This window comes from Podarcis tiliguerta (genome assembly GCF_965153285.1).
Source record: "Podarcis tiliguerta genome assembly, chromosome: 8".
Taxonomy (NCBI): domain Eukaryota; kingdom Metazoa; phylum Chordata; class Lepidosauria; order Squamata; family Lacertidae; genus Podarcis; species Podarcis tiliguerta.
The window spans coordinates 2,156,478-2,167,860 of NC_139541.1; the positions used below are offsets into that span (position 1 = coordinate 2,156,478).

Consider the following 11,383-nt stretch of genomic DNA (forward strand, 5'->3'; position numbering starts at 1 on the left):
AGAAAAGAAAAAAGGAAAGAGGAGGGAAGAGGAAAACAAGCAAACAGAGATTCCATTTTCAATGTCAAAAAGTAGTTCTTTTTACCTGCAGGAAGATGGTCTGGGTTTTGCCACACATCCTGCCCCTGGCATGGGGGCCAGCTTTGGAGAACATGATTGTATGAGACCTGACCCGGGTGTGGGCCACCCGCTTGTCATCACACAGCATCCAGATCATGACATCCGGCATGCTGATCTGGGCCTAAGGGCAGCAAGGAGGACAGGGAGCCAGAGGTCACTTACTGCGGTCGTGTTTGCACTTATAACACTTAGGGTATGTCATATTAGCAGCCTCAAACACAGCGCAGTTGTTTCCACCCTGAATGTTTTCAAGTCACATTGGCATGGTGTTGGTCACATCAGAGAGCATACCTTCCAACATTTCTCCAATGAAAGTAGGGACATCCTAAGGAAAAGTGGGACGTTCCAGGATCAAATCAGAAACTGGGATGGCTTCTCTAAATCAGGGACGTCCCTGGAAAATAGGGGCACTTGGAGGGTCTGAGAGAGTGAATGGGGATGTCTTCACCCAACAAGCATGACCTTTTGGCTCTTGCAACCCCCTTTCCCCAAACTCCTATTCATGAATCTGTCATCTGCGTATGTGCTCTTCTCTGTGGATGCGCAATGACTGTCTCAAATGTACACACCATTCTTAAATTGGAGGTGAATGCAGCTTAAGTTTGCTAGTTGGATAGAAGCTGGTTTGAGGGGGGAAACACATTAGATAACAGCATTTGTCAAGAAACTACAGGATTGCCATGGATTGTGGCTAACATCATGCAACTGTGTCTTTAACTAGCACTAGGAGTGCACGAGATGTGAAGAAGATGCTATAGCTGTTCCGCTGGCTACCAGTTGGTTTCCAGGCACAATTTTCTATGTTATTACCAGTCCTTATTTTTATCTGTAAGCCGCCTTGAGTCCCCTCAAGGAAAAAGTTGAAGTATAAATAAATATATCAACAACAACATTTTATACCACGCATATTCTGGGTTTTTTCTTCTTCTGTTGCTTTTGTAGCACTATAGTGCAAGAGTGCCCCTGCAGCCAGCAATAATGCAGAAACATTGGGGAAGCATCACATAACAACCAATAAACTGGAATGATGTGTGGATGTTCCAGTATAAATCTACCACTAATGCACTACTATGGCATCCATTACAGGATGTGCGATACACACACAACACCCCAAGGCTTCCTTCTCCTTTAAGGCTCAATGCAGAGCACCTTTGTCCACGGAACATGGGGGACTATCCCAGAAGCATCTGAGAAAAACAGTCCTTGAGCTTCCATTCCTTACAAGAGTTGTCCCCAGGAGGTACCTCGGAAGTGACTGAAGCGATCCTGTTCAGCCAGACCTCTGCTTTGGCAATCAGTTTCTGCAGGGGGGTCTTCCCACTTGTCTTCTCTGCTGCCTTGCCGGTTTTCAGGAGGAGTTGGCTGCGCAGCTTCCTCAGCTGCAGATCCAGCATGGTAGGGACTGTTGGGGCTTCCCAGCCAGGAAGAGGTCTCCTGAGCATGGAGGAAGTGGGAAAAGTTCAGTGCTCCCCGGGGGAAAAGAGGTGGACAAAAGCCGTTCATTGCAACTGTGGCTCTGGGGGCAGAACTGAAGGGAAGGTAAAGAATAGACACTACAGTAGTGGCCAAAATTGTGGAAACCTTTAGGAAAAGTTATATATGAAATGCCCTTTATCATGGTTTTCTGTGTATAACATCTTTTATTTTGGCTATAACATTTGATAGGATAAAAGTAATGCAACACAGCAGAATATATTGCAACAAATTAACTTTCTAATGATATACAAATTCATGGCATTATTCTAAAAAAGGTTTATGGTGTGAGTCATCATACCTCAGAAATACATATTTTCCAAAAAGTTCCCACAGTTTTGATCACTAGTGTCTCTTTCTCCTGAGTACTGACAGGCTCCAGGTTTTGAGGGGACCTTCTCACCAACTACTCACTGCAAGCTAGGAGGTGACGGCAGTGGGTATATTAAGAGAAGCCTGGAGCCAGTGGAGCAGCTGAGGGACTACATTGGGAAATTTAAATGCACCCACTGAAGAAATAGGAGATTCAAGTGTTTGGAAGTAGTTGCAAGGACACAGAACATGCTTTTGGGATGACTAGTGCCACTTTAAAGTCTCACACGCTCTATAAAAGCCTGGTTTGGGGAGGGGACACCTTCTGCCTGGGTGTATGACCTCCCCTGCAGACCAGGAACACACAAGCTCTGCGGCCCATTCCCCTGCCAGAACTTCCACGGCCTTCTTCCCATTGCTCACTTGCAGTCTTCCACCAGTTCTTTCTGGAGCATTTTCCAAACAGCACCCACAACTGGGTCTTTGGGAGAGCTGATGGCTTTAAGAATGTCCAGGTTCTTCTTCTGTTAGGGAAGGAAGCACATGGTGATAGCTGGGCAGCCCATAAGCCAAAACCAACAACATATCATAGTATAAAGTATATTCTATGTGTCTTCTACAATAAATAATAATAATTATGTAAGCCATCTTAGAAGAGTTTGGATTTGATATCCCGCCTTTCACTCCCCTTCAGGAGTCTCAAAGCGGCTAACAATCTCCTTTCCCTTCCTCCCCCACAACAAACACTCTGTGAGGTGAGTGGGGCTGAGAGACTTCATAGAAGTGTGACTGGCCCAAGGTCACCCAGCAGCTGCATGTAGAGGAGCGGAGACGCGAACCCGGTTCCCCAGATTACGAGACTACCGCTCTTAAAGCCACTCCCGACATAAGGAGGGGGTGGGGTTGCGGGCTCACGCCCACGTCAGCACTATCGCGGGGTTACTCAACCCCGCGGGATTCCCCGGGATTCCCTTCATTAAATTAGGTTTCCCCCGGGGGGCGGTCCTTAGCCCCATAAAAGGTCGGGGCAGCCCCAGGCTCGCCCCTTTTCTCCCGCAGCAGCAGCTTGTTCGCTTCTACCTCTACCCGGCTCTCGGATCCTGCCCGGCTCTTGGTTCCTGCTCCCACGCTGCTCGGTCGTCGCCTGGCAATCGGCCCAGCATCGCTACCGGAGGAATCGGAGTCGCACGAGTGAGCCGCCTCTGCGCTCACTAAGGTCGTATTCCGCATCCGTGTATGGTCTTTTGGTGTTTTGCTTATAACCCCCCATCACTAAGCGGAGCAGTGTCAGCTGCGGCTGGGCGGGGGTCTTTCCTTTCCCGCGGCGGGGAAAAAAGAAAACCGACCGTGGCACGTGGGCTGGCTTGGGCCGATTTACCTGCTGTTAGCTCCCCTCCCTGCTTTTCTGTTGTTTCTCCGGCTGCCGTTTATCTTGCCTGAGTTGATTAAATCCCTGGCGTCTTAGTGCCGTTTTCTCTCCAGGCGCGCGACGATCTACCATTGGTGCCTGCTTGCCTTTTGTCTTAATTGCTTGTTTTTTGCCCTTTTCTTCTGTTGAGTACCGGGCTGTATCGGTACGCGGTGGGTAGCGCAGATTTCAGTCGTCATCCTTGGCGGACGCAGGGGGCTCACGTCGGCAGCCATATTGCTACAGGCAAAGGGCGCCGCCATCTTAGAGTCACCCTCGTGCTAGCCGTGGGCGCCGCCATCTTGATTTTGCCCTTTTGTTCTCCCGGCGGCCATATTGGTTAAGGGTAAACAGCGTCGGCCGGTTGTACCGCTACTGCAGCAACCGCCATTAATACTGCTTTACGCCCCTTAATACTGCGAGCGGAGGGGGCACCCTCGTTCAACGTGCCGTCACCTATCAGCGCGGCTTGCTTTTACTTATAAACAAAAAAAAAAAAAAAAAAAAGGGGGTACCTTTACCCAGGGGCCTTAAGCCTCACCTCCCCGTTACCTAAGAGTCCTTAAGCCACATCCCCCTGGCCAACCCCATAAATATTGCAAGGGGTTATCGCTATAAGTGCACAAGTAACAACTTGTTCAAAAAAAAAAAAAAAAATTCTTAAATAATAACAATAATAAAAAATAATAAATAAATAAATATAATAAATAAAAAGGAGAGTGATAGAAGTAAATACCATAGCATATAGCATAGGCGGATAACTAAATAAAAAAATAAAATAAAAAATAATAATAATAAATAAATAAATAAATAATTACACAGATAAATAATTAAATAAACAAATAGATAATTAAAAAATTAAAATTTATAAACTCATAATAATAAGAGTGGGAGTTCCGATAGGGCTATCCGAGTATTGGAACCATCTGGGGCAGCGTTAAGGCGGCTTATCAAATCCAAACTCATCTTTTCCTACACTTTTAGTCTCGCCCATAGTTGAGGCGGGGATAGTGCGGTTTATCAAATCCAAATCCCCCTGCCGCTTACACTACGAGGTAGTGCGCCGTCATCACTGACCGCCGTCTTTGCTTTATTGGTGGCAATGGCGAACAGGGGCGCATCCAGGTCGAATCAGGCAACCGGGGCTTTACTTCCCACGGCGCAAGGCAACCCCCAAGCCCTAGTTCAACTTTTTACCGCAATCCAGAATTTTTATGCGCATTGTGGGCCCCAATCGGCCTCTACGGCAGCTATAGTGGAGCTGTCTCAAGACTGCATTCCCGACACTCCTTCTAGTCAACAGGACCTGGTAAGGCCCTCTACCTCCACAGCGGGTGCAACCCGTCAGGGTGGGGGCTCCACCAATCGCCCTCAAACACGCTTGCAAACCGCGCGGGCCCAGAAGGATAGATCTTCGACCCAGAGGGCTAGGACCGCACCACAGAAGCCTAGGGCCGCTGCAGGCAAGTCCAAGTCATCACGGTCTGCCCCCCAGGGGCCGGCACAGGAGGATATTGGTGTACCTAGTGTTTTCCAGGAGCCTCAAGGGTGCCCATCGGAAGCGGCCTCTTCGGAGGAGGACCTGCCACCACAGCAGGCAGTCGAGCCAGCTGATGACCCTGACCACCAGGACCGCAGATCCAGTGGGGGTAAGCGAAAAGCTAAGAGGAAGCACGTCGCCAAGAAGAGCAGAAGGAGGGATACTTCGGACTCTGAGGATTTCACAGGTACTTCTTCTTCCGATAGTGACAGCGATGTTCCCAAGGAGACTTACTGGGGGGAGGGGGAGGAAACGGGAGCCCCCTTGTGGGTCCATGAGAGGCGGGCCAATTCCCATCGAAAGAAATTCAATGGGACGCTTGAGTGGAAAGATGGGTCCCTGCTAGAGGACACTAAGAGGTCCACTCACGCACCAACTGATTTTATCATAGGTGGTCACCTCTCTAAGAGGAAGAGGGATAAAATCCTCAATGGTGACTATGTGGACATGTTCTCTCTGCTGCCCCCAGTCCAAACCAAAGGAAAAGGGGAAAAAAGGAGGTATCAGGGTAAGAAAAGGTACAGATCCCCCCGGGTGGAGCGCACCTTTGAAAATTGGCTCAATGGGTATCAGGTTTTTATGGGGATAGTGCTGGGGGGCTATCCTAAGCGGGGCATGCATCTCGCATCCTACTTGGCACACGTGCGAAGGGCCCGGGAGTTAGCCGGCGATGAGGCGGCCATTGCTTATGACGAGGACTTTCGAAGGAACGCCTCGCAACTGTCATCCACGCGATGGGATCAGAAGGACAACAACCAGTGGTTGGAGCACGTGGGTCCCAACATAGAGAAGAAACCCCACGAGGTAACAAAAACGGGTAGGGCGGATCCTAAGCGTCGCAAGCAATGTTGGGATTATAACAAGGGAACATGTCAGCGCACCGCCTGTAAGTACTTGCATGAGTGTGATAAATGCCTTGGCGGTCACCCGGCCACTTCCTGCTATAAAAATAGACAGCAGCCCTTTCGTGGTGGTAGGGGGCACCCTCAGCAGGGAAATCAGGGTGCCCCCGCCAATGCCCCTAACACCTCCCGTGGCGCAGCTGGGACCCGCTACTGAGGTTTCCCAGAACCTGTCACAGTGGCTTTCAGCTACTAATCCTTCTTTGACCCTGGCCCCCTCCCCGATTAAACTTCAGGCGCTAAGACCCCTTTTAGAACATTACCCAGACAAGCAAGCGGCCCGCTTATTAGAGAACGGTTTCTCCCATGGCTTCAGAATTCCGGTGGCCTTCGCCCCCAACTCTAACTGCCCTCCGAATCAAAAATCAGTACTTGAGAGGCCGGACATCGCCTTAAAAAAGATTCAAAAGGAGATATCGGCTGGAAGGGTGGCAGGTCCTTTCACGGTACCCCCGGTTGAACAGCTGCACATCTCGCCTTTGGGTATAGTCCCTAAGAAGGCTCCCGGGGAATTCCGAATGATTCATAACCTCTCCTATCCCAAAGGAGCCTCAGTTAACGATGCTATACCCCAGGAACTATGCACAGTAAAGTATGCATCGTTTGATCAGGCGGTAAAGCTAGTCCGGGGTTTTGGCAGAGGCGCCTTCTTAGCGAAGTGTGACATTGAGTCAGCATTCCGCCTCCTTCCAGTTCATCCCAGGGACTATCGTTGGTTGGGTTTCAAATTCATGGGACTGTACTTCATAGACAAGGCAATGCCTATGGGGTGCTCCATCGCCTGCGCAGCCTTTGAGACCTTCAGTACTTTCCTCGAGTGGGCTTTTAAATTCAGATCGGGTGTTACGGGTATCAGTCATTATCTGGATGATTTCATTCTTGTGGCAGGGAACGCAGCCGACTGCTTGTCTTCACTACAGGCCTTCAAGGCCATGGCTGATGAACTGGGCGTCCCCCTTGCGGGGGAGAAGACCGAGGGCCCAGTCACCACCCTGACTTACCTGGGTATAGAGCTCGACACTGTGGCTCAGGCCTCCCGGCTGCCTGCAGACAAGTTGGTCACCCTCAGGGGGATTATTTCTCAGCTTCTGCCCCTTAGGAAGGTCACTCTTAAGCAAATCCAGTCCCTCCTTGGTCATCTTAACTTCGCATGCAGGGTGGTCTCCCCAGGGCGCCCCTTCTGCAGACGGCTAGCTAAGCTGTCAGCGGGCTTGAAATCGCCACACCACAGGGTGCGCCTCCCAAAGACAGTAAAGGCGGACCTCCAGATTTGGCTTCACTTCCTTGACGGATACAATGGTATTTCCCTTTGGCAAGATCACTTGGCCCTGCAAACCGATTTCCAAGTGCACTCCGACGCGGCTGGTTCCCTGGGCTTCGGGGTCTACTTTAGGGGGCAGTGGTGCGCACAGCGTTGGCCCCCGGACTGGCAAGGCAAACCTATACTCAGGGATTTAACTTTCCTGGAATTCTTCCCCATTGTGGTTGCAATTCACTTGTGGGCAGATCATTTCAGAAACCGCAGGGTGTGCTTCTGGACAGATAATCAAGCGGTGGTGTCCGTGCTGAACAGGCAATCGTCCCGCTCCCCCAGGGTCGCTTCCCTCTTGAGGTTTTTCGTACTATCGTGTCTTCAGCTTAATTTGCATGCCTCTGCTAAATTTGTACCTGGTGTCGATAACAATATTGCCGATGCTCTGTCTCGATTCCAGATGGATCGCTTTCGCACGTTAGCGCCGGATGCGCAGCTGCTGCCGCAACCGTTTCCGGAGCACCTCTGGAGTATTGGCAGCGAGAAGCTTTGAAGGGAGTACTATCGGCTATCGCACCATCTACTTTGAGATCCTATAGCAAGGCCTGGTTGGACTTTACGGCATTCCGCCAAAAGAAGGGGCTATTCAAAATAGGCAGGGCTCCAGCGCAGGCTGAGGTCATAGAATACCTAGTTTACCTTCGTGACCTAGGCCGGGCCCCCAAAACACTTAATATCCAATCTGCCGCAATATCATTCTTTTCAAAAACCCTGTTTTCCTGCGACCCATGTGCACACTTCGTAGTAAGGAAGATGCTCGAGGGCTGGCGCAGGGCCCAGCCCCCTAGCCAGGATCATAGGAGACCGATAACTCTAGGCTTACTCACTGAAATTCGCACAAAGCTCAGAGCCATCTGTTGGTCTCCCTATGAGGCGAGATTATTCTCTGCAGCTTTTTCCTTCGCCTTCTTCGGCGCCCTGCGCATAAGCGAAGTGGTTTGTGAGGAACAGCCGTGTGGCACCCCTAAGGGCCTCCGCTTAGGGGACGTTGCCATGGGTAGTGATGAAGTTCTATTGAAAATACGCAGCTCCAAGACCGACCAGCTAGGCAGAGGGGCCTCTATCCGCTTGCAAGCGACCAATAAGGTCGGCCCCTGCCCAGTGAAGGACGCCAGGAAGTACCTGTCTGTGAGGCCAAAAGCTGGGGGTCCTTTCTTCATACATGCAGATGGGTCCTATTTATCCAAGCATCAGTTCACGAGAGTGATGCGCAAGGCGATCGCGTCCTTGGGGCTCCCGCCCGATAACTTTGCCGCGCACTCCTTCCGCATTGGGGCTGCAACCACGGCCGTCCACATGGGCTTACCGGCAGAGCGTATTATGGACCTTGGCCGCTGGAAGTCAAACGCGTATAAGGGATACATCAGGAAGCCGCGTTAATTCCCCCTTTCCCCCCCCCTGCCTCACACTCCCCTCCCTGACCCGATTCTCTCGCTTTATATTTTCAGGTACTGGTCCGGTGCGCCTGTGGATCGTGGGCCATAGCATCGTCCACTGGGCCAAGCTGAGATCATACGCCATTGGTTGGCGAGCCAAGTTATACCCCCCTGGCGAGGTTAAGGTCGTGATTTCTTGGGTGGCTCGGCGGGGTATGCGCTGGGAGGAATTCCTCCCGACGGTGTCCAATAAAATTGCTGCGGAGGGCGCACCCGATGCACTCGTCGTCCAGCTAGGCGAGAACGACTTGGCTTATAGAAATGGGGTTGACCTTAGATGGAATATCATTAATGACCTGTGTGTGTTGTGGGGTGCATACCCGACCTTGGACATCATATGGTCATCCCTTCTTGAAAGACGTTGGTGGCGTGATGCCACGGACCAGGTGGCGGTCAGTAAAGCCAGGAGGCTGTTGGAGCGTGCTGTGGCTCGCAAAGTATGGGCGGTCGGGTTATCACCCACCCGGGCATCCGGTTTAGCAATGAGGCTCTATACCGTGGGGATGGCGTGCATCTTTCCGATGCAGGCAATGACTTGTGGTTGGCTGACATCGCGCAGGGGATCAGGGATTGGTTGCAGGTATGACGAGGGTATTGGCGGCGAGCTTCAGCTCGGTGGCGGTTAGGCATTGGCAGGGGTATTGTCATGCAAATCTGGTTGGGGGGGAGGAGCGCCATCACCTCCCCCAGTTCATGAAGGGTAGTTCGTTAAAGGTTCCCCAGATTACGAGACTACCGCTCTTAACCACTAGGCCACACTGGCTCTCATCATCTTACTAGGCGAATATGGGCCCTGAGAAGAAGGGCAGAGATGCATTACATTACAACAACAACAATACAAATAAAAGGATGTATCCAGTGCTATTTCTACTCATAGTAGACCCACTGAACTGAATGGACATGACTAAGGTCCCATTCACACCATTCCTTCAGAGCACAATGACACCACTTCAAACAGTCATGGCTCCCCCCCCCCCCCGCGAGTCCTGGGAGACAGAATTCAAGACTGTTGAGAATTGTTCAGAGAGCACCCTCTTTCCCCCTAACAAAGCTACAATCCTCAAAATGGTATAACAAGACTCTGGGAATCATAGGAGACCCCCAGTCCCATCCAAGCTATCAATTCTCAGCACCCTTCACAAACCACAGCTGCTAGAATTCTTTGGGGGAAGTCATGAGCATTTAAAGTGGTATAATGGATCATTAAACATGTGGTGTGAATGTGGCCTAATTTAAGTTCCTTAATTCCAATGGGTTAACTCTGAGCAGTGCCTACTTGCATCCAGCCCAGCAGTCATTGGCCTGTTTCAGTGCTTTACCCTGGCTTTTCACACTGGAGGTGCATATTTTTAGAAACCACTGTATTTTTGTGGTTGTAAGTTGTTTTAAACTTCTTTAACACCATGTTTTATTTAATGTTTTAACTCACCCTGTGACCTTAGCGTGAAAGGGGGTAAATAATAGTTATAATAATGATTATAATAATATGGCCCAGAATCACACTATATCTGCTCTGCTTCTTCCTTACAAGATTGCCAGTTCTTCTTACTAGGTTATCGGCACCAGGATTTGACCACCTCTGCCAGGTCACTCTGTCCAGAACTCAGGAATCTCCTGCAGCTGAGCTCTGATAAGCACCCTATGAAACAACAGTGGGACTTCCTGCCCCCCCCCGGCATATGTACCCTCATCTGACGGGGCATGTGCAACCTGCGGCTTCTTCTGCAGGGAAGCTGTCACTGCTCTTCCCTCTTCAAGCCCCTTCTGGCTCTAGGAGACAGCAGGGTGGGAGATGGCAGGGATTTGACTGCCTCGTCCCCCACCTGCACAGCCTCTTCCTCTGCCTCTGACACATCTTGCATGTCTTCCTCTGTCTCTGACCCTTCCTACCCCCGGCTTCTGTCTCACAGGCAGTGCCAAATCCCATAAATTGCTGGCCCCCTCTTCTGGGTCAATTCCCTGGCCCCTTGCCTCCACCACAAACTGCTCAGAGCCCTACCAGTCTCTGGCATGGACTAGAAGACCCTTGATGTCACTCTCAACTCTATGCATCTATGATGCATGGAGATAAGGCAAACCAGAGGCTATGGTCCATGACAGCTAAGGACATAGCCTCCATGCTCAGAAGCACTATGACACTGGTATTGTGGGTGGCGGCTTCCATCATGCAAGGGGTATATAATTGGCAGCCATAGGAAATGAGAAAATAACCTGGGATACACATCCCTCTTGCACACAGGGCATTCCACCACCCCCTGTTAGGTGTTCATCCCAAACATGCCTGCTCCCTCCAATCACTGGTTCCTGGACTTACCAGCCTGTTTTGAATGAATAGCATGGCGTTCATACTGGCGATTCGGTAGCTAATGTTCTCCCAGAATGAGGTGATGGCAACCATGGGCTTTGTGTCATACCATGGCAAGTAGTAGTAGTGGTTACCTGGAAAGAAATTGCCTGGTTTTGCACTGGGCCTTGTCTTGTCATGAAGCTGCTTCATGAGCAGTCAGACTATTGTTCCATCTAGCCCAGTGCTGTCTACTCTGACTGGCAGCAGCTCTCCAAACTTGCAGACAGAGGCCAGCCACTTGAAAACCTTTGTGGTGTGGCGGTCAGACCAGTGCTCTCTTCAGCTACAAAGCTAATTGGGAAGACAACAAAGAGTCTTGTGGTACCTTTTAAAGTGCTAACAAGTTTATTGTAAGCTTCCATGGGCTATGCAGATAATGGATGGCTTATGCCATAATGAACTGGTTAACTCTTGATGGTGCCAGAAGATTCTTTGCTCCAAGACACTAGCATGAGCACTGCTCTGCAAAAAGTTTATTCAGTGAACTTCTGTGTATCGCTCCCAGCCTCCAACCTTCCTCACAAGACTGTTGT

At 50.4% G+C, this 11,383-nt stretch overlaps 1 protein-coding gene across 1 annotated transcript in view; it reads right to left on the bottom strand.

Annotated features, from left to right (window-relative positions):
• FER1L5 (fer-1 like family member 5) overlaps positions 1-11,383 on the bottom strand; it is a 94,964-nt gene that overhangs the window by 48,961 nt on the left and 34,620 nt on the right. Inside the window, exons 20-23 of the mRNA XM_083453440.1 lie at positions 10,818-10,942; positions 2,329-2,429; positions 1,365-1,554; positions 86-241 (exon numbers count right to left, since the gene is read on the bottom strand). Of these exons, the coding sequence (XP_083309566.1) occupies positions 86-241; positions 1,365-1,554; positions 2,329-2,429; positions 10,818-10,942 (572 nt within the window). The remainder of the gene's footprint in view (positions 1-85; positions 242-1,364; positions 1,555-2,328; positions 2,430-10,817; positions 10,943-11,383) is intronic.